Source organism: Gopherus flavomarginatus, chromosome 2, assembly GCF_025201925.1.
Source record: "Gopherus flavomarginatus isolate rGopFla2 chromosome 2, rGopFla2.mat.asm, whole genome shotgun sequence".
Lineage (NCBI taxonomy): Eukaryota > Metazoa > Chordata > Testudines > Testudinidae > Gopherus > Gopherus flavomarginatus.
The window spans coordinates 255514917-255538706 of record NC_066618.1 but is presented as its reverse complement, the minus strand read 5'-3'; the positions used below and the strand labels follow the sequence as shown (position 1 = coordinate 255538706).

The 23790-nt window shown below is 41.4% G+C and overlaps 1 protein-coding gene across 6 annotated transcripts in view; it reads left to right on the top strand.

Annotated features, from left to right (window-relative positions):
- RUNX1T1 (RUNX1 partner transcriptional co-repressor 1) overlaps positions 1-23790 on the top strand; it is a 146730-nt gene that overhangs the window by 120702 nt on the left and 2238 nt on the right. For all 6 annotated transcript variants that reach the window (XM_050940944.1, XM_050940943.1, XM_050940941.1 and 3 more), the window contains 3 exons: positions 184-252; positions 8135-8325; positions 21957-23790. The exon at positions 21957-23790 is cut by the window's right edge and continues 2238 nt beyond it. In XM_050940944.1, the coding sequence (XP_050796901.1) occupies positions 184-252; positions 8135-8325; positions 21957-22232 (536 nt within the window). In that variant the 3' untranslated portion in view covers positions 22233-23790. The remainder of the gene's footprint in view (positions 1-183; positions 253-8134; positions 8326-21956) is intronic.

The window sequence follows — 23790 nt, the reverse complement described above, 5'->3', positions numbered from 1 at the left end:
CTAGGTGACATTTATGGGCTATGGCCATAGTGTTCTCTTTATTTTGTGTAAAGGTGATATTCACATGCTTTTGTCTGACTAATAAGCAAAGTGAAAGGGCATTTCTCTAAGCCTTGTTTAACGATTAAGCATTGCTTACAGTACTCTTTATTTTTCCCCACCCTATCCCGCTCCTTCTTGTAGAATCACATCGGGAATTCCTTCATAGGCCTGCTTCTGGATATGTGCCAGAGGAGATCTGGAAGAAAGCTGGTAAGAATTGTTTCAAAACATGAGCCTAGTGTTCTGGCAGCTGTGTGCAGTTGTTAATGCACTGATGTGAGGAATGAAAAGAAAGGGCTTACTAGTAACAAAAAGAAATTTTATTTAATAATCATAAACTAGAACTGATCAGAACATGAAATAATCTTTATTATAAAAACATCTGCCACTACAGTTTAGGGGCTGTCAATATTTCCATTAAATAACCCAATGTTCAGGGGTTATAATGGCCTCACGCTGAAACTTGATATACAAAAGTTTCCGTCTGTGAGCAATTTAAAAAAAATGAAGTTTGACAGTTTTTTAAGTTTGAAGATTTCCACGCCATTAACCTCCAAGGGAAAAGAAAACATAAATATGTACTTTTAAAAAAAAAAATGGAAAAACACAGAGTTGGGATTATAATGTGAAAAAAATGTGTAATATTTCATGGCTGTTAATCAACAGTGAGATTTACGCTCTTAAACACAGTAATTTCAAAGATGGATACAATGTAGCATCTGCACAACTTCGCTTAGTGTGTGCAAATGCTGGTGCAACAAGTGTAAGTCCCTGATGTTGTGATCTGTTCTGCATTGGCAGAATAGTACAGAACTCCTTGAACTCCATGAAGTTTGGCATGAGCACAGGGGTTCACTGGAAGGGATCATATTGCTGTCGTGGGATGAAATCTTGGCTTCATTGAAGTCAACAAAAATTTTGCCATTGACTTCAAAGAAGCTAGGCTTTCATCCTTAGGGCGTCAGCTCAGCTACCAGTTTGTGTGCACTCAGGCATGATTTTTGCATATGCATATGTCTGCTTGATTGTGCAAATGCTAGGGTGCAGAGACACATTTATGTCCCATTGCTACTGCCTTTGATAAGATGACCCATAATTTTAGTGGTTAAATGGCAGATACAACAGTTTCAGGATTTTCTACTGCAATGTTGTATAGAGGAATTTCTGAAATTGAAACTTTATTCTTGATAGGGTTTCTAGGTTTTGCTGCTTGGCAAATTCTGTAAACTTGACATATCAAATTATTTGCAATTCCTAGACACAGGAAAGTGAAAGAAGAATGTTGTTTCACTCTTTACTAGAGATGGCCTAGAGCAGCAAAATTTGGGGCTGTTATCAAATTTCAAACATTTTCAAGCTCTGGGTCCAGCTCATCAGCTGGTGTGAAAGGAACTGTCAGTTTACACCTTATGAACATTTGTCCTATTGGGTTGTTTTGGATCTCAGATTTTGATTCAGACCTGGTTCTAGTCCCAACTCTGTTTTCATGCCATGGGTTTAAATTGGATCCTTAATGTTAACTGAACATAGTTTCTGATTGAGAGAATCGTAAATAAGATGTCTATAACCACTGTCCAGCTATGCAAAAAGAAGGACCGGTAGGGTGACCAAACAGCAAGTGTGAAAAATCGGGATGGGGGTGGGAGGTAATAGGAGCCTATATAAGAAAAAGATCCAAAAATCAGGACTGTCCCTATAAAATCGGGACATCTGGTCACTCTAAGGACTGGAGACCCTGGAAGTGGTTTAATTTGTCTTCAATATTATTCCTAAATGTCTGAGAGTACCCAGCAGATAAAATTGTACAGTGCAGGTATTTCCAGAATCATTTACATATATCTGGAGGGCTGCTGGCAATCCTTTCCCTTGCCTTTCCTGCTTTCCAGGCAAGCTGCTGTTGTGACCTTGCCACCACCACCTCATCAAATGAGGGTTAAGAGGACTGTAAAGAAGAGGTGACTGATTCCCTGCCAGTCATAGGAGTCCCGAACTTCCCCTATTTCTGCTCCTTTAAAGAATACCTCCTTTAAATCCTTTCCCAGTCCATTTTATCTGACCATTGTATCAATTTCCTATGGAGTACCTGCTCTGGACATCTGCCTGAAGCTTACAGAATGAGTTGCAACACCATAGTTCAGGGGTCGGCAACCTTTCAGAATTGTTGTGCCGAGTCTTCATTTATTCACTCTAATTTAAGGTTTTGCGTGCCAGTAATACATTTTAACACTTTTAGAAGGTCTCTTCCTATAGGTCTATAATATATAACTAAACTATTCTAGTATGTAAAGTAAATAAGGTTTTTAAAATGTTTAAGAAGCTTCATTTAAAATTAAATTAAAATGCAGAGGCCCCCCCAGACTAGTGGCCAGGACCTGGGCAGTGTGAGTGCCACTGAAAATCAGATTGCGTGCCTCCATTTTGTGGTTGTTTTGCCCCCCCCCCCCCCCAAGCTCCCAGCCCACTTTAGGGGTGGCGAAAAATCCCACCTTGCCATGGCCAATCTGGCAATGAGGGACAAATTCCTTCCCAGCTGCCCGAGAAAGGAGCAACTAGCATAATTCTCATAGCAGAGCATGATGAAACCTTGTAATTTAGCTACTTTTGTGGGTGGGAGGGCAGATGCAGCTCAGCCTAGTCCAGGTGAAAAGGAGGCTTTTAGTCCATAGGCATGGGCACCTGGGGATCCGTGTCCTTGTGCTGACTTAGGGGACAAGGAGCGGGGGGTTTGGATGGGTTGGGGGCCTAAGGGGGGCAGTCAGGGGCGGGAAGTGGGAGGGGGTGGATAGGAGGTGGGGGCCAGGCTGTTTGGGGAGGCACAGCCTTCCCTATCCGGCCCTCCAACCAGTTTGGCAACCCCAATGTGGCCCTCAGGCCAAAAAGTTTGCCCACCCCTGGATTAAGCACTTGAAAATCAGGCATAGCTGTCTCCAGTTGGACACTGAAAACCTGAAACATCAAAACATTAGTGAGAAACTTCTACAAGTTTGAAGTCCAGGGCTTTATTCCAGCAAATCGTGTATGTGAACATGTGCTTAGCTTGTGGACTTCCCTAGGACTAGCTACATGCTTAAAGTTAAGCACATGCTTACATGATTGTTGGAGCAAGGTTAGCACGCTCAGCATTTTGCAGGCTTAAGCCATAACAACCCAATTCAGCTCCCATAAAAGTCAGTTGAAAGAATGCCATTCATTTCAGTATGTAAGGTCAGGCCCAAAAGACACTGTTTGTGTCAAGTAGAGCTTACTCCGGCAAGCAGTCCTATTGAATGCCTCTCTCGCTGGGGCTGCTCACATGAGTAAGGGCAGCTCAGCATGAGTGAATGTTGTAACTCAACCCATAAACCCGTGAAAATGATTAGCAGTTGTGAGGAAATTAAGAGGTCTTATACATATATTTGTTAGACTTGTGCGTCCTTAGCCACATTTTTCATACTTTTTGATATTTGAAACTAATCACCCTTTCTCTCTCTGGAAGGGAAGTGGTGGCCTATGCCACTATTATTCTTTTTCTGTGGGAAGTCAAGTATTGTCTTGTCTAGGAAAGTAAAATCTCTTCGTGTAGTGTCCATAACTGCCATTAAGCTATTGTCCAAGTAACATGGGTTTTATTTTGAATTGTGATAATCAAATCTGCAGTGCCTCACTGTCCATAAAGCCTTACTACTGGGGGGATTCTGCATGACTACGTGCCCACAGAAAATGCCCCCTCTGCAGAATTCCGGTGCTTCCCTGCAGAAAACGGCAGGGGAGCAAAGGGAAACCAGGGGAGGGGTGGGGAAGACCATGGGGAAATTTGGGGGGGGGGGGCGGATTGCCCTCTCCAAAGAGAGGTGAGGTATGGGGGGGCACACAGGGTTATGTGCCATTGCCCCTCACTAACATTTCTACAAGTGCAGAGCTGTCTAGCTGAAGGAGGCTTCCTCTCTGCTCTGCTGACTCTGCAGCTGAACACTGCCTCCTGGGTCCTAGTATCAGTCGGGCTCCCCTTCTGTGTGCTGGGAGCCTTCCTGTTTTCTGTGCAACAGTGAGTGTCCGTGGTGGGTGTCCACTCTGAGTAAGGGTGGGTGGAGGAAATGATAGAAGGGGGCAAAGGGGTAGGGGGAAGAGACAGTGGGGAAGGAAGGGGGTGTTGGATAGGGCAGGGGAGGGGAATGTGGGAGTGAGGAGAGGGAAATGGAGAAGGATAAGGGAATCAGCGGGTTGTGGGAGGGAAGTGGGAGCCTGGCATGCAGCCTCCCCTTGGCAGCAGCTGGGGCTCCCCCGTTAAGCAGGCCCTTCAAACCCTCACCTTGACAAGCCCTACCGCCCTACACCTGGACCCCAGTGATGACTCCCACACTACTGATCCCCAGCCAACTGCACCTGGACCCCCAATCCATCAAGCCCCACTCCCCCAGCATCTGCCTCCCTACACTGAGCCCCTCACACCCTGACCCGCCCTCCTGAGACCCAAACACATTCACCTGGATTCCCTGCAGAGTCCCATTGCCCCTGCACCCAGAACCCCCCAATGAGCCCCTGTGCATCCAGATCTCTCACTGAGCTTCCCGTGCCCAGATTGCCCCACATAGAAACCTCTCACCCCACACCTGGATCTGCTCACCCACACTAAGTCCCTCCACACTTGTACCCTGCTGGGCTGAGCCTACCCACCAACGCCTTGTTCACCTGGCGCAGAGGGGCAGGGCACCACAGTGTTTCTGGGGCAGGCCCAACCCTTTCACTGTATCAGGGTCAGGTGCAGCTTCACTGCCAAGTCCCTGTACAGGAGGAGGTGGGGGCTTCAGGGTGATATCCCACCTCAATGTAGTCAGTGGGTTGTGCTCCGCACTACCATGTGGGAGCCACATTTATTTAGTGACAAATACAATTTGCAGAATTTTAAAATATTGTGTGCATAATTTTTAATTTTTTGTCAAGGTGAGGGTTTGAAGGGCCTTGCTTAACGGGGGAGCCCCAGCTGCAGAATTTCCGCAGGAGTAATAAAGCACTTCCAACTATTATGGGTTATCTATAATAATTGAATGTGCAGAAAATAAGTGTTTATGTGGAAGAATAATTTCCTTTAGAGGTAGGGTCATGTATTTGTACAGCACTGAAACACGGTTATTGCTTGTGATTGAAAAAACTAAATAAACTTTTATCTCTTTTTGGCTTTGTTTGTGGTTATATTACTACAATCAGATATCACACCTTATATATCAACTCTCCATTTATATAATCAAATCTAACTGAAAACCCAAAACACCATTTATAGTTCATCCAACACCAGAGATATTTTCATTCTGCCCCAGCTTGTGGTCTCTAGAATGTTTAAAAACACTTTGACAACACCATTTGAACCTTTGAGTAAATTTTTACAATACAGAATTAGATTATAAACTATAGTAACTGAGCCTATTTCCTCCCACCTTATGTACAGTAATCAAAATAAAAACTGTGTCGGAATAAATATGTATAAAGCATTGAACTAGGAAATCTCTGTTAAATCTTGTAAAAACAGTTTAAACTGGGATTTCTAACCACTGCAAACCTCTCAATATTAGATTAAGATTTGACGAGATTATATAGTGCAGTGAAAGTGCCTCATACACATTTAAAAATATTTCCATTCATAGCAAATGCCATAAAGACTACAGATTGTTCTCTCAAAAAATCAGTTTTGTTAATAACTGTAGTTCATACAATGCAAAAGGTCTGTATTTAAGTTGCCTCCATTTTATAAAAATGGTAATAAAACTGCATCTGTACGTTTGCTGCTGTATATTTCTTTTCAAGCGATCAGAGAATGTTTGCAGTTGGTAATAAATATTCAAGCACCTTGCAAATGTCCTACCAGTTCCCTTTGCTGATCTGTGTGTGCCTGTGGGACTAGAATAGGAATGCATAATTTAAATATAAATTGCCTGATTTGCATATACAATTAGTCAAGCTGCAGCTTTGATCGTAAGCAAAAATTATTGTCCTGTATTGCCACTTAGATAGAATTTTAATTCACCTTGAATATTCAAAGTAAATTAGGCCTTGGCTGTATAGTTGAAGGGTATGATTTTCCCCTTTCCCGATGCCCTCCCCACAAACAGCATTTATGGTATGGTAATATAACGGCATATTTTCAGCCTCATAAAAATAAAGGCATAAGTTTTATCTCTAATTTTATTTCTTTCCCTCTCCAAATCTTCAGTCTAAACATATCTCTTTGGATCAGAGACTATTTATTCATACGTGTATGTACAGAGCCTACTTTAGTAGGCACTAGTGTAACAGAAATAGGTATCATTTTGAACAGGTTCAAATGAAGTCAATATGTGTCATTTGGATTGTGCATTAGTACATTAAAATTAGGATTATTCATGATAAAACAATAATTTTTAAAAATTGCTTCTTTCAGTGATGCTACTATAACAAAGCAAATGACATCAAGTACTGGGATTACCAACTGCTAATGTAGAGCTCTAAACTGGGGAAAGTTGTGGATTTCCCACACTTGTATATACACGCACATATGTGAAATACTGAACAAAACCCAAAGTAACCGGAGCACATTTGTAACTCTTACATTTTTAATCTACAGTCAACCATTTTTATTAGGAATCTATGTTTTTAATTAGACAGAACATTTAATTAAGGTGCTTTTTAAGTGGATGAAACAATTAAATGCAAACACTTGAGTGAAACGTCATAATTAGTTTTAATAGAGTGTTAATTGGTACTAGGTTTGCCAAGTTAATAATTACTGCTTATTAAATTTTCAATTAATCATTGTCATTTTGCTTTGAATAAAGATGAAAATTAGATAAACTAATTCAGGGGGAGGATGGTTTCCTTGTTAATTAGAACAGTTAATTTAAAAAAAAATTACTTGTTTTAGTTGTCAGTTGAAAGCTTGTACATCAGTAAAATCTTTGCATTCTTCTTGCATCAAAAACTGAATAACCAATTCATGACAACTCCTGTTTTATAGAGTAGCCTCGTAGAATGTATTACACAAATTCATACTGGATAATTTAATGCAATGGTTTATATCTGTCTAAGACAACACTAAGGCTCTGATTTTAACAAATCAGTTATGTACATGTTTGTGTGTGTGCCTACTTCCCATTGGCTTAAATGTGCTGAAGTGACTTGCTGAATCAGGGCCTAAGTCTTCAAAATATAAATGTTGGTTTGGAACAGAGATCAATTGGTAAGAACTAAAACAAAAAAGCAATGTGTTTAGACTCAAAACTGGAAACATTGAAACGTACCTTTTGCATTCGAAAGCTACATATTCAGAAAATGACTTTAGACACACTAAAGTTAGATTATCTGTTTATCAGTGACTTTGTTTTAAGAGGTGTATTAACTCTGAGCACCTTTTCATTATACTCTACATTGAGTTTTTATATACCAGAGAACCCATCAATGCCTTTAAGGGTGTGTATACCAATGTCCTGCCCTAGTTTACAGAAGCTTTAAAACCAGAATGTTACTTATTATTACACCACGACCTTGATACAACGTGACCTGATATAACACGAATTTGGTGGTAAAGCAGTGCTCCGGGGGCGGGGGGTGTGGAAGGGAGCTGCACACTCCGGCGGATCAAAGCAAGTTCAACATAACGCGGTTTCACCTGTAACACGATAAGATTTTTTGGCTCTCGAGGACAGCGTTATATCGAAGTAGAGGTGTATTAATTTATTATTTGTATTATTCTAGTTCCTAGAGCTAAAAATGTTCACAGTGTCATTTCTCAATTAGTTTCTTTCATAGAATTCTTTCATAAATCTAGTCCTATGCAGAAAAAATTTGTCAAGCAAAATATTCAAAAAGATACAAAAGGATAAATTGAAGATCAGAAACAGCTACACTTTTGTACTGCCCACCATTTACTATCTGAGCACTTTATGTACTCCTCAGATGATGGGGAAGTAGAAGGAGGGAATAGCTCAATGGTCATAGGGACTCAATTTCATCCTTATCTTACTTCCGGAAGTGATGAGGCATGCTATTAGCAGGGTATATGCTTCCTTTGTGCATTGTTCCCTCTAATCAAACAGTCCTGTACCAAACCTATTGTGCTGATGAAGACTTCTTGCCTTGTTTGTAGAGGAAGCAGTCAATGAAGTAAAACGTCAGGCGATGACAGAGTTGCAAAAGGCAGTGTCAGAGGCAGAACGGAAAGCCCACGACATGATCACTACAGAGAGAGCTAAAATGGAGCGCACTGTTGCAGAAGCCAAGCGACAGGCTGCAGAGGATGCATTAGCTGTTATCAATCAACAGGAAGATTCAAGTGAGGTAAGCAGTTCAGTAGACACGAGGACGAATGGGTATAAACTGGATATTAGGAAGTTTAGACTTGAAATTAGATGAAGGTTTCTGACCATTAGGGGAGTGAAGTTCTGGAATAGCCTTCCGAGGGAAGTAGTAGGGGCAAAAGACTTTCTTGGCTTTAAGACAAAGCTTGATAAGTATATGGAGGGGATGTTATGATAGGATCGTTAATTTGGGCAATTGATCTTGAATTACCACCAGACAGGTCTGCTCAATGGTCTGCGGGGAGATGTTGGATGTGATGGGTACTGAGTTACTGCTGAGAATTCCTTCTTGGGTGCTAGCTGGTGACTCTTGCCCACATGCTCAGGGTTTAGCTGATCGCCATATTTGGGGTCGGGAAGGAATTTTCCTCCAGGGCGGATTGGCAGGTGCCCTGGAGGTTTTTCGCCTTCCCCTGCAGCGTGAGGCACGGGTCGCTTGCTGGTGGTTTCTCTGCAGCTTGAGGTCTTCAAACCATTTTTGAGGATTTCAATAACTCGGTCCTGGGATAGTGGTTGTTATAAAATTGGATGGATGGGGTTCTGTGGCCTGCCTTGTGCAGGAGGTCAGACTAGATGATCAGATTGGTCCCTTCTGACCTATGAGTCTATGAGTCTATGAGTAGGAGGCGAGTCATCTCAAAGTTTACTCAGAAGTATACCAAAGTGGAGCCTTGTTATCAGAGTTTGAATCCACCCAGCCACCTGCAATAAAGACTTAATACTCAATTTCTTTTTCATTTTTTTGTTTGTTTATCTTTGTCTAAGAACATAAGAATGACCATACTGGGTCAGACCAAAGGTCCATCTAGCCCAGTATCCTGTCTGCCAACTGGCCAGCAATTGTTTCAGAAGAAAAGTCTGAAATGGCTTTAAATTGATTGGTAGCAGGGGAATGAGGCAATAAGAATAATGCAGTGATGGGAATATAGTCTATATATTTTCCATTTACTTTAGATGTAAAATTAAAATACTTTAAAATAACACAATCTATTTAAAATTAGTGGTTGAAATAACATTCAATGAACAATGATAAATAATGAAATTCTAATGTCCCCAAAATAAGTGACATTTATTTAGGCTTATAGCAAGGTAGCTAACATTTTGTTTACTTTTTTTTTTTTGCAAAGGGAGAGGGTTTTTGTAGACATGATCAGCACAAAACTAGATTCTGGAAGAAAAAAATGTGTATGCGGAGTTGCAAGAATGTTTCCGTAATTAGAATTTATTATTTCAGCTACAGAGATTATGTGTGAGCTGAAGGGCGGGACAAACAGCATCTGGCAAGAGAAAAATAGAATGAAAGAGCGACAAAGAGTAAAATAGGAATGAGCATGGTAAACCTCAATTCAGATTTAAACATGATAGTGGAAGCTTTGAATTCTTGTGGTATGGGACATATGGCAGCATATATAGCAGGAAGTCAGGAGTGAAAGAACAATAGTCTTATTGCCAGTGCTGAAGTATTTTGGATATAATGAAATCTTATGTCATTTAGAGAAGAAAGAAACATTAACATCCGTGTGGAAAGGAAACTAATGATTAAAAATGCCCTTATAAATTGCTGCTAAATTTATGATAGCCACTTTAACAGCTATTTCAAAATAAAATATGGTAACCAGAGAACATTGCTCTCATAAACTATTGCTCTGATTGGGAGATGTTAAAAAAAATGTAGAAAAGCATGTTTTTATGCAAATTCTATATCACAGGGAATTGGCAAACTAATAGGTGTGTTGTATCGCATTATATATGAATGCATATTCATGTACATTATTGCAAAAGCATTTTAATTACTGCATTTGCTAGTAATGTAGACGAATGACTTAGGTTGAAGAGGTTCATATTAGGGAGTTGCACCATGCTGAAAGAACTGGCAAAAATCACAGGCTGATAAATCAGTGGCATGCGGCAATACATAGCCATAATTTGAGGGAGCATAAGAATTTAATTCATACCAGACTTCTCTGGAGATGAAAGACCATTGTGGGAACATTGGATGCCCAGAGTTTTTCCATAATGTGTAACAGATGAATAACACAAAGACAAAAGGAATTAATTTTGAGCATCTGAAAGTTTCTCAGGAAAAGAGAGACTAAGGGAAGTGTAGGCACCCTTTAAGTACTAAGTATTCCATTGCAGAATTAAATGCGACATAAATTCAAATTATTGGTATTTTGTAGCTAAGATATTCAAGGGCATTTTCCCCCTCATATATTCGCATGAAGGGTATTTGTCTGACATATTGTCTGACAGCTATGATCACTAAGCTGCTATCATTTTCATGTGTAAATACAAATGATTCCTATTATGAATGCTGAAATTCCAAAGGTAAATGACTAAGAGGAAATTGTAAAGTTAATCTGTTTAGTGAGTAAATGTACAGTAGCCGAGATCAATGCAACACCTGTTATCTGCCAATACACACAGACCATTCTCCCCCAAATAAATGTGCATCCAAAGGAATGCACGCTGGGCATTTTCATGCAAGTTCTCCTGCATTCCTGAATGGTAGCACTTCTGGCAGTGGCAACATAGGAACAGCCAGTTCTGTCTAACACTATAGTTTCATTTCAAGAGGTATTGTTTACTAGTATGTTAATTGCCTAGAAATATATATTTAAAAAGTTTTCCTTTAGCCTGGATCCAAAGGGATGTGGATAAAAAGTATATCCATTCTACCCCGGAGCCTGTGAATAAACATTATTTGCAGGCCTCTAAATTCATCCCATCTCCAGTCAACTGGCAAGCATCCTGGCAAGATCAAACCAGACTTTAAAAATCTATTTGAAAAACAAATCTAGTGGCCTGGTCCTGCAGTGTTCACTCAGGCAATGCATTGTAAGTAACGGTCCCTTTTTGGAGACAGGGTGGCTAAGTGGATGAGCTTTGTGTGTGCCACATTAGAGATCTGAGGCCAAATCCTGACCCTACTGCAATGGTGTATGGGAACCATACCTATCTTATAGTTTATGTAGTCTAGCAGTGTCCATTATAAGCCTCTATTTTCAGTTGCTTGTAATTTTACCAAACTGTAGCCCCCTGGGGTAAAATTTACTCTCTGTTGGAATGAATTTTTTTTTTTAAGGTTCTGTAAAAATGGTTCAGCCATTTCCAAGAATGAGGTTAGTGGAAAATAGGTAGTTTTGCCCATGTTGATGCATGTTTACAACTTTTTTCCTTTTTGGAAAAGATTTAGGTCCTTTAGGGTTCAAAGGAAAAACTTGAAATTTGTTATGGGTCAGAGAGGAATCTTTTGATCTCTCCGTGAGAATCCATCCTGTTTTGGACAGATGTAAAGATATAAACCTCAGTACATTTCTGTGTTCAGTAGAACCTGTTAGAGGTATGTTGCTAAAACCTCTAAAATTACATATGTACTGTACGTGCTTCAGCCAGACACAACTCGTTGTGTGCTGAGTGCACTGAGCATGCTCCTAGGCACAGATCTCTAGGCAGCAAGTTGTTGTTGCTCCCACCCGTTAGGCATACAGGAAGGCAAGGTGAACACATGACGGGACTAAATTCTAATCACATCTCTTTCCACTAACTGCTGGTGAACTGGTGTTAATTCTGTGTACTTCACAGCCCTTATAATTAGAGCCCGGCGTGGATACAAAATTTGCATCTGCATCCGATCCGCAATCCATAAAAATGATCCGTGGATATCCGCAATCCTTGGATGTTGATATCCATGGATATAAAGCAGATATCACTGGATTTTCAGGTCTCTACTAACAGCTCCACAGGTCACCGTGCACCAGTGATGTAAGGCTGTTCCAAGCCCCCACTTCTCCCTAGAGACCTCCTGCCCTACCACTCAGCCACTCTATCCCCTCCATACCTCCTTCCCCACTCCAGGAAGGGAGGCTACAACCCTGGGCCCTCATGTGCAGCGCCGCCCTCCCAGGCGCAGGCTTGGATACCTCTATGCAGCTACAGCAGCTCTAATGCACGCAGACCCAGCCAGGACAGACAACGGCAACAACTACTGTCCTCACAGCATCCGCCGCTGCCACATGCTAGATTAAATTACAACCACACCTCTTTCAAAATGGCGCTTTGCTCACCGGGAGAGAGCACGCTCCCCTCTGGGAGTTGTAGTTTTCCTCCTCTGTCTAAGCAAGCTGGGGACTATAACTCCTAGAATACCCAGCAGGATATTGCCGCTGCAGCATGATTCAGAGAGGTGAGCTGGAGCCTGATGGTTGGGTGACATGTGGTGAGTGTGTGCTTCAGAGCCCTGCGCGGATACAAAATTTGTATCTGCATCCAAGCTGCAAGCCACAAAAACGGTTTGTGGATATCTGCATCCGTGGATGTGGATATAAAGCGGATATTTAGAAGACTGCAGATGAGATCAGTGTAGGGCCACATTAATCAGCTGTGCTCTGCCCATGACTGGGAAAAATTCTCTCAATGGCAGCTCCACTACTTTGGCCCCTGTACACCACTGGAGTGGGGTTAGGATTTGACCTCAGATCCCTAAGCTGGCAGCAGGGCCACCCAGAGGGCGGGGCAAGTGGGGCAATTTGCCCCAGGCCCCACAGGGGCCCCCACAAGAGTTTTCAGGGCCCCCCATGAGAGTTTTCGGCGGATCTTTGGCAGCAGGTCCTTCAGTGCCACTGAACAAACCCGGATCGAGTGAAGGACCCGCTGCTGAAGACCCAGAGCTGCTGCTTCTTCAGCGGCGGGGGCTCCTTCCGCTCCAGGTTTTCAGCGGCAATTCGGTAGCAGGTCATTCACTCGCTCCAGGACCCACCACCGAAGTGTCCCGAAGACCCAGAGTGGAAGGACCCCCGCCACCAAAGACCCAAGGTCCCCTGAATCCTCTGGGCAGCCCTGGCTGACAGCCACACATTTTATCCACTCAGCCACCTTTTCTCCTTACAATGCATTTATATATTGTCTGGCACAATGGCGCCCTGGCCTGGTTGAGGCAATGTGGTGCTACTGCAATATAAATGCTTAATGGTAAAATATATGCACCTGACTGTGCTCTCTGTAACCACTTGCACACATGTCCTTCCTGAGCCAGGAACAGAGCATATGGGCTAAGGTTTCTGATTCCCTACATTCCTCCACTGTCGAACACATAGTTGTACAAGTCACTGAACAAGGTCTGGTTCACATCCCTCTCTGGTGCCTGGTCCACATAGAGGATAACAGCCTACTCCTGCTACTAAACTATGCCAGGTATACGCTGTAGATACAATTGCCTGGGTTCCAATGCTGCTGATGACCCAGTTGAGCGGGGAATGGAGTCAATATGATTTCACACAATGGAATTTGTTTTTTCAGTTGCTAAGAACATTCAGGCTGTTAAGTAAAAATCCCCAAAGTTAAGATATGCCAATTTTAAGGTTGCTCATACAACTTGTGGTTCCTGAGAGCATATGCAATACGATACAGTCTTTTATTACACGATCATATACTATTTGATCTCCCAATGGGCATTTCCTAACATTTCAGTGTTTGATTTTAGAACCTTTAACATTTGTATTAAGTCTTGGAGCAAACTACCCTGGCATAGCTTTTTTATAACAGTAAAACCTCAGAGTTACAGACACCTCGGGAATGGAGGTTATCCATAACTCTGAAATGTTCATTATCTCTGAACAAAGTGCAGTTCGGGCTCCAGTTCCAGCAGCTGATACTCCAAGCCAGGTTCCATCAGCAGCTGAGCTCTCTCCTCAGTGAGGGCAGCTTCCTTGCAGGCAGCTTCTTTCCCTGGGTCAGACTGCAACCTTGTCCCCCTTCCAGCCCAGGGTGTGTGGGGAAAACAGACCCCAGTGCTGCTCCTGCTCTGCCAGCTGCCTTGGGCTTGCAGTCCCAGCGTCTTCACTTCTATATATAAGTGGCTGCCCCATGCGTAGGGGAGGGGGTTAAAATAGGGGGAGGGGGACAGGCAGCCGAGATGTGCCTACCTTTAAGATTGTGGCACAGTACAGTACTTGTATTTGTTGTTTTTTTGTTGTTTGTTGTTTTGTCTCTGCTGCTGCCTAATTGGTTACTTCCTGTTTTACCAATCAGTCCGCAACTCTGGTGTTCGTATCTCTGAGGCTGTACTGCATACTATAATCACCCCAGGACTTTGTTAGGGTTTCCAGAGGCTTTTAAGACCAACCAAACAAGAAAAATGACTGCTTTGCAAGAGAATAGAACCAAGCTGAACAATGAGCTGAGGAGAGTAAAGCAATAGGAGTTGCAGGCAGTGAGAGGAGATTCAATAGTAAAAGTTAAGTTCCTCAACAATGAGGAAGAAGAAATAACCAGCAAAGATAGGATGTGGGGGAAGTAACCAGTCAAGACCACCCATCTCATTAAAGTGAACTTATTGTCATGTACTCTCATTAATCTAGTAATGTGAAACCAAACACTGTGGGAAGTGCTGACTAGGGATTGACAGGGGAGTGCGATGGAGGAGAGGATCTTAGTTTTAAGAAGTGGCCCACAATATTTTGAGAAATATGAGACACATAGCATTATAGTATTTCTTTGGTACTTTTTGCTTTTGTTTAAATTGTTCTTATTTACTGAGTAATGCCATTACTTCAGTGCCTATATTGTATTTAAAATGGAAGCTCTCCTTAAACCTTGAGATTGGCTTGCACTCATCTGGCTTTTTTTATGGGGATAGTTCCAAGGAATTGTACACATCCTGGGCTGGAAGTAAACCACAGCCTCTTAGGGAGAGTGTGTTTAAAAGCAAAAAGACAGAAGCAGGCCTACCTGTCAGCATGACTATTTCAGAACCGCAAATTATTTCTTTACTACTTCCTTACAATTACAGAAAAGGAAACTACGCAAAGGATGATCCGTTCATTGGTAGCTGATTTGGCTAAGAACCAAAACATATGTGAGCAGCTACTCTTTAATGACTGCCGTGCTTGCTTTGGCTGTAACATACTGTTGTGCAAATCAGTTTTAATAGTAAGGGTGAACAGCTTAGCAAAGAGACATAGTAAATTTACTGGCCAGATTATTGAAAAAATTAAAACATCTGTCTCTGCTCCAATATAAAATGCCACTGAAAAATCTAACAGTCACGGTGTTCTTCCCCACTCTTAAGGGGGAAAAACATGGATATGATAGTTCACTCCAGTTGAAGCAGATGCTTTTTTTGTTCAGACATCTGCTTAGATAAAACAAATGTGTAACTGGTCCAACACTGCGTTTAAGGATTGTGTAGGGTTACGGCTTGTTTACATTATCGAGTTGTGTGTCTGAATTATTACACTTATATGACATGCTTGTGAACACAAAGGGGCCTGGTCTATGCTGACCGGTCAGTTGTGGTCAGGATTGCATCACCTAACTTGACACTTCATACTCATGTTTGAACCATAAAAGGTAATGTACACAAGCCTGATTTCTACGCCTGTTGCACACTAAACACATTCATATGCTAATGTATTTTATTTGTGGTGATCGCAGCTAGGATTTCTAAACAATAAAACATCAATGGCTCAGTTAAACCCTGAGTACTTAGCTATCACCTGTTACTTAATCCCAGACTTCTGCAGCTTGAGGACAATTTTGCATGTGGTGGTGTATTTTGGCACCTTTAAAATTCCTACCTATTGTGGCTATGTGACGTAGGAACACAAACCGCATAGACTTTCAATGGGACTTGGATGGATTTAAAAAGTGCCTAGGTCCCATTCAAAATCAATGGCACTTTGTATTGCTTAGTCACACTGTCACTTTTGAAAATCATCCCCCATGATGATAAGTGCTATATAAATACACCTAAATGTATTTGTACACATCCTTTATTTCCTGGGTGGACTGTCTCATGGCCTTTTTTAACACCATTGTGCAATCAGTAATCCATGCATATTCTCTTTTTCTCTTTATTGATTAACTTTTAGTGCAGGCTTTTAGGTTTCCCCGTACTCTCCAGTAGGTGCATTATTGTTACTCCCTCCAGGCAATACCAGGAAATCTGGGCTCTTAACATAGCTAGGCTTAACACTGCAGTATTATTTGCCTTTTGTAGGAAAGTGGACAATGTCAGAAACTTTGTTAAAGGTGACTCTGCACAGTATGGCATCATATTTTGATATTTCAAAGTAGATCAACTTTTAACATCTTAAAATACTTTTTTTTTTTGAGTCTCAACAGGAAGTAGAAGAGCAAAGCACATAGTATAATAATGGAAATATTTAAAAAAGACGGCTAGTTATGGCAAGAGTGTAGGGCAAAATGGCTTGCCAAATGCAATGTGTTAGCAAACATTCAGCCTCAGTGCTAGAGATCTCCAAGGTCTCCTTTGTTGACAAAGCCAAAAAAGACTCAGAGTTATTAGCTGCATGTAGCTGTTGAAGTAATGCACTGCCAAGGATTTTGGAGAGTAGGAATCTACACAAATTTTAAACAGTGATGGAGCAATTGTTTGTCTATAAGACATGGGCTAATGGAACAGCAAAAGTAGGAAGTCTGATGGGTTCTGCAACCTTTGTGGGAGAGAAGGTTGACACATTTCTGCACTGGAATAGCTCACCGAACTTCATGGAAAAGTAGAATTGCACAGGATGGACAACTGGGACTATAAACTCATAGACTTTAAGCTCAGAAGGGACCATTATAAATCATCTAGTCTGACCTCCTGCACAATGCAGGCCACAGAATCTCACCCACCCACTCCTGTAACAAACCCCTAACCTATGTCTGAATGATTAAAGTCCTCAAATTGTGGTTTGAAGACCTCAAGCTGCAGAGAATCCTCCAGCAAATGACCCGTGCCCCATGCTGCAGAGGAAGGCGAAAAATCTCCAGGGCCTCTGCCAATCTTCCCTGGAGGAAAATTACTTCCCGACCCCAAATATGGCAAACAGTTAAACCCTGAGCGTGTGGGAAAGACTCACCAGCCTGCACCCAGGAGAGAATTCTCTTTAGTAACTCAGATCCCACCCCATCTAACATCCCATCACAGACCACTGGGCATACTCACCTGCTGATAATCAAAGATCAGTTGCCAAATGAATTGCCAAAATTAGGCTATCCCATCATACCATCCCCTCCATAAACTTATCAAGCTTAGTCTTAAAGCCAGATATATCTTTTGCCCCCACTAATCCCCTTGGAAGGCTGTTCCAGAATTTCACTCCTTCGTCTAATTTCAAGTAATGACTCTTTTTCCTGGTTGATATTTTCAATTAGCAGTAAGCGCTACTAGAGCCATGTAGTACAGAAGTAAGAGGTGATGCACCAAGCCCCTGAAGACAATGAGTGCCTGTGCAACTATGGATACACTAGGTGTAATACAACTTGTGGAGATATACCCAAGCTAGCTTTCATATAGCTAGCTCAGGTACTGGTAGCACTGAAGCTGCTTTAGTGTGAGCTAGCCATGTGAGTAATTGCCCAGGGTTTCTGGTGAGCTTCTACAGCCTGCGCTGAAGACACTTCACTGCTCCAGTGCTCAAGTTAATTATATTAAAGGTACCTCATGTATGTCTACACGAGCTGCAGTCACATTGTATAATATTGCTCAAACCTTCATTTTATAAAAGCTGTTTGAAGCTGATTAATCTTGAAAATAAAGTACATCAGAACCAGGAAGAGGATTAGCTTTGGTCCAGGACTTTTCAGTTTGAGAGTTGAGGAAGATGTAGTGAATGTTATTCTGGAAGATGAAAATGGGACCTGTGGCTTAGATTCAAGGCCAGATCCTCATTCAGCCAAACTCCATTAAGTCAATCCATCCTTGGAGTCAGTGAAACAAAATTGAGTTACATAGGCTGAAAATCTGGCCTTCTGTGTATAGCCTAACTCAGGGGTCCCCAACGTGGTGCCCGCAGGTGCCGTGGCGCCATCTAAATGCGCCCACGTCCTGGCTGGCAGTTGAGCATCTGCCGAAATGCCGCCGAATTTCTGCGGCGACGCCTTTGGATGATGCCGCTTGCTGCTGACAAGCAGTGTCATCGAGAGGCGTCGCTGCCGAAATGTTGCCAAAATTCGGCCGCATTTCGGTGGATGCTCGACTGTTGCCACAGTCCTTCGTCTGGCGCCTGCCAGACAAAAAGGTTGGGGATCACTGGCCTAACTAATGCACAAGGAGTCTAAGGTCCCTATGATCCAGTCATTACAGTATTAGGATACATCTGGAACTCAGTACAAAACAAGAACTGGTGTTGCAGTACATTAGGCCAGTACTGAAGGGGTTGTATAAAAGATGAAATCACATTAAAAATCCATAGCTGCATTGGTTGCTTTATTTAAATACATAAACTTTGCTCAATTTCATATAAACACATTATGTTACCATATGGATTGTAGCATGACATAGCACTGGTTCCTTGATATGTATTCCCAGATAACAATGGTGAGGTCTGTACTATTCTGTAAAAGAAGTCCTTGTGGGACCAGTGGATTGTATGCTACAAAATACAGCTAATGTGGCAATGCTAGTCTCCTCATGAATGCGCACTTGTTGCCAATTTACACAGAAAAACTGTTCTTTAGTACTTTTAAATTCAATAATTTGGTACATAAATGGAGGTGCAAGGATTTTAAAATGAATTTTATGTGCATTTATTCTCACAATTAGACTGAAGTTGTAAAGTCCTGTTGAATTATAACTGATACATGCAGTGGACAAAAGCACATACCAGACAATGTAGGGACACATTCGGTAATTGCTTATAAAGCGTTGATTTAGAGCTGTACAGCGACTAAGAGTTTTAATAAAATCTAGCACCCATACAGCACTTTACCTGTTCAAAGCATTGTAGAGATTTAATTATTAAAATAGCCAGTTCAACAAAATACTCATAAGATGTAAGTGACTTCTTCTATCATCAAAATGCATTTTGAGACAGCTGGTTGCATCGTGACATTGTGGCTCCAGCTTGAGAGTTTGTAACATCCTACTATGCAGATTTATAAGAGACAAGCATAGTGCTTAATTTGTAATGAAAGAGGCGATGGGACTCAAGCAATTTTTTTACTTTCATAACTGGTGCAGCAAGCCCAGAGGTGCCAGAGCTATGAACTGCCAAGCCTAGAGATGCCGGGGCTCAGCCCTAGCAATCCCTGGCACAAATTAAGCACTGGACAAGCACTTCTGCTCGGGTAGAATCTAGCACATCAAGTTCAAAACAAGTCCAACAAGGGAGGCAAAAAAGAGAATTTAAGAAAACTTGGCTTTTATTTGTTGAGTAGAAACTTGACTACATAGAGGCTACATTTTCCGGCACCAAATTTTTTTACAATGAGTATACCCAGTACTGCAATCAAACCTGCACTAAGAGACTTGTGCACCTTTAGAGAGCCCTGCTGATTTCAGTGGTCCTGCATGTGGGCTAACGGGTCTTCCCATGAAGGTCTGCTTAGAGAATCAGGACCCTTTTTTTGCATAGGGAATGAACAAGAATACTCAATTCTGCAATTCTAAAAATCACTTTAACCAAACAAGTTGGGTTATTGCCAGTTCAGCAGTAACTGTGCAATCACATTCCAAATAGAATTGTACGCCGCTTATTGCTGTGTACACAATTACAAAAGTCATTTGTATTGAAGTTACTTTTCATTGTGGTGACAAAAAAAAGTGTGCTTGTTTAAAAAAAAAGAAGTTAAAATGCATTTAAAAATATAGTGAAGCTATCCAGTCTGGATGGCAGTAATGTGGTGATACCACTCCAGAACTGGACTGAGTCTAAGCAAAATTAACCAGAGATCATGAACACTGAATCAAAACCAGGTGATGCCAGACACGGAGTCTGAATTTCCAACAGTTTAACTACCAAAAACATCTGTTTCTGTGTGTTTGTAATTCCACCTTTTTTAAAAAGTGTTTTAAAAGATGTGAGCAATTTTACAAATTAAAAAAAAACCAGTCCCTAGCACATGTATTTGTAATTACCTCGTTTAGTCTGTGTGTTTAATCAGTTTGAATTGAGAATGCCATGTACATCTGATTTCAATCTGAAGGAGCCAGTGAGTATTGGACAGTTACTCTTCTTGCATCTGCCAGAATATTCCTGCGCCAAAAAGGGATAGAACTAATACCAGGTTATTTTCTAAAGAAGCCACTTGACTCCAATTAAATGTTTAATTTCCTTAAAGTATTGTTTTGGATTTAAGTCTTTGTTCTGTTCTGTAATTGGGATTTTTTGTATGTAGTTTAGGAATATCACTTGTAGGTTGGATGTGCTCCAGCATCCAGCTGGCATTGCAAGGGACTGTAGGGAAGTGAATGACATATTCTGTGGTTGCTACTCTTTGAGTAGGACTCAAAGCGCGGAGTTCGTGGATGTGGTTCTGTCCGGTTTTATTCCTGATAAAGATATCAATGGCATTTGAAAAGCGAGGGATTTTTTAAATGTATAGTCTTGCTTTCTTGATGTACAATAAGAGGCTCAGAAACTCTGTGTCTATCAGGCTGCTGTGATGTTCTGTATAGTGGGCCAAATTGTGAAGTCCTTCCCAGGCAAAAATTCTATTGACTCAATTGATGGGAACTGAGTAAGGATTTTGTCCTTTGGCCTGTTGCTGTCTACTGTGCGATAGCCTCTTAGGCTCTGTGCAAAGATTTAGGCATGCCGTTAACGTGGGGCAGTGAGTGGACCAATTTGAGTCCAGTAAGACTACTCACTTGCTCAAAGATAAGCATGTGCCGAAGGGTACATCTACACAGCACACACCTTATACCAGCACGTAGATTACATACACTGCACACACCCCAAGCACTAGTATACATAGCAGCATAGACGGTGAGGCACTGCTTAGACAAGTAGCATAGAAACACACCAGAACCATGGGCATATGTACAGGGCTCTACTTACCCAAGCAGTGCCTCCCTTGTCGACACTGCTGTTTTTAGCAGTGTATTGTTCCGTAGCCTCCCTGCTGCTGGGGTCTTGCCTCTCCACAGGGAAAGACTGGCAGTGTGGAAAGGCTCTGGCATTGGGGGAGTCAGCAGAGAAAGGCTCTGGTAGCTCCCCACTGCCTCCCCCCTGGCAGAGCCTTTCATGGCTGCATATTGCTACTCATAGCAGTGTGGATGCAGCCAGCTTTCCACTGTGGTGTGAAGCTACACATAACCTACCCACTGCTGCTCATTGTGTGCTGCACACATACAGATACATAGCCTAAGTCTTTGCAGGATTGGGGTTTTACCTGTGATGTATATTCTTTCCTCACATTTTAAATAACTTGATTTCCCTTCTTCTGGGAGATTTTTTTAAAATACAAATCTGGCAGAGAAATCATTGTGAAATTTTAGGGCACTTACAGCTACTCAGCATAGTGATGAGAGCTGAAAATCTCAAGTGATTTGTTAGACTAAATGAACACAAAAGTAAACCTGAAGCTTGTGTGCCACAAGCTGACATCTAGAGCAGTGATTCCCTTTTTAGTGTCTGCTCTAATTTCTCAAGGCCAAAATCCCTGGGGTAATTCTGCTAAAGTCAGTGGAGTTACCCCAGGGCTGAATCTGCCCCAAGGTATCTGAAGTATTTATGTATTAACCCCTAGGCTAGTAGTCCTTAATTAGACCAGTGTTTAACTAGCAGTTTCTATTAATTGTATGGGTTGTGTTTAATGTGTTTGGTACAAAATTCAGGACAAAATTATTAACATTCTGTTGTCCCCTTCTTCCTCTTCTAGAGTTGCTGGAACTGTGGCCGTAAAGCTAGTGAAACCTGCAGCGGTTGCAACACGGCGCGATACTGTGGCTCATTTTGCCAGCACAAGGACTGGGAGAAGCATCACCACATCTGTGGGCAGACCCTCCAAGCCCAGCAGCAAGGAGAGACACCAGCAGTTAGCTCCTCTGTGACACCAAACAGTGGGGCAGGGAGCCCCATTGACACACCACCAGCAGCCACTCCTAGGTCAAGCACCCCTGGGACCCCATCCACCATAGAAACGACTCCTCGTTAAAACTGAACTCGAAACTGTTTGAAACAAAAACAAAACAGAAAACAAAACCAATTCCTCATCCTCAGATGCTCAAAGATTTTAATTGAACTATCATATTTCAGTACTTCAGTAAGAAAGAACTTACTGTATCTTGAGGTGGTAGTAGTAAAATACAGAAGGCCAGTAACGGGTCATAATGACTTATTATGGATAACAAAGATATCTTTTCTTTAGAAAACTGAAAACAGCAGAGAATATAACACAAAATGATAGATTTGACCTCCTCCCTGTTATTTTCCAGTAGCTGGGATTTTAAACTAGATGACCTCATTAACAGATGCTTTACCAAACAGCAAACCAAGAGATTGCTAATTGCTGTTGAAAGCAAAAATGCTAATATTGAAAGTCACAATGTTCTTTATAACAATAATGGAAATCAAAAAAAAAAAAAGAGAGAGAGAGAGAAAAAACCCTCAAGGGTATGAGCATTGGATACAGCAGTAGACATTTTAACAAGAAGATGAATGGCGTCCGTGGGTTACTGACTGAACTTTGAAGACCCGCACCAAAATGCGCAGATGTGCAGCAGATTGGAAGGAGACACAGATGTTCTTTTTTTTTTTTCCTGTTTCTGAAAGAAATAAAATAATATCCAGGTCAACAGAATGAAAAATGAAAGATGATTTGCAGTGGGATGTAGGACTACAGCAGCAAGAAAAAAATGCCATAATACAAAAGGCTTATTTTTTTCTTTTAAATACAGAAATAAGGGACACAGCCTGCAGTTAATTAGCATCCTGGCAGCTTTTGACATCAGCCAGCTGCCCCAACTAAACGCTTCAACATTTCTTCACTTTTTTGCAAGGTTCCACAGAGTATGACAATCGGGTCTATTCCAGCGCATTCATTTTATATTGAAATTATGATTATTAATAATAACAAGATGGTGGCTTCAGCTCCAGCCCCTTTCCAAATTCTTTCCACCCCACCCTGTTTGGGTTTTTAATTAAATGAAAAAAGGGAAAAAAAATAGTAGTTCTCTTGGTGTTAAAACACTTCTGTCCTGTGAGGTTTCCCAATGGTGTTTTTCTTGTAAATGTGTTGGACAAATGTGAAAATGCATTGTAGTTTAACCATGCTCACATTTAGTCTTCTTTATTCCTAGTTGGTGAGAAACCTGTATCTTTCTATGCTGCTTTTATATCTGTATGTATTAGTGATATTTCTCTAGTAGTTAAACAAAAAAAAACACCTTTTTTTTCATTTGTCCTGAAGAAAAAAAACGCTATCTATCGGAGCTGCTATTTCACTCTGTTATAGATTTTTTTTTCTGAAAACTAGCATGCTTCACGGAATGCTAACATATTGGTGTTTTTGTAAGAGGGATGTACATAAATGTATTTTGCACTGTCACAATGACTCCCTAGGCATGCTTTTTTTTGGGCAAACTCTTTTTAAATATGCTAGAGCCATTTCACCAAGTTTATCTGGTAGCATAGAGTAGTGGTGGATTTTTTTCTTTTTTCTTTTCTTTTTTTTTTTTTTCTAAAATTCACTAATAGGGACGTTTTTATAAAAA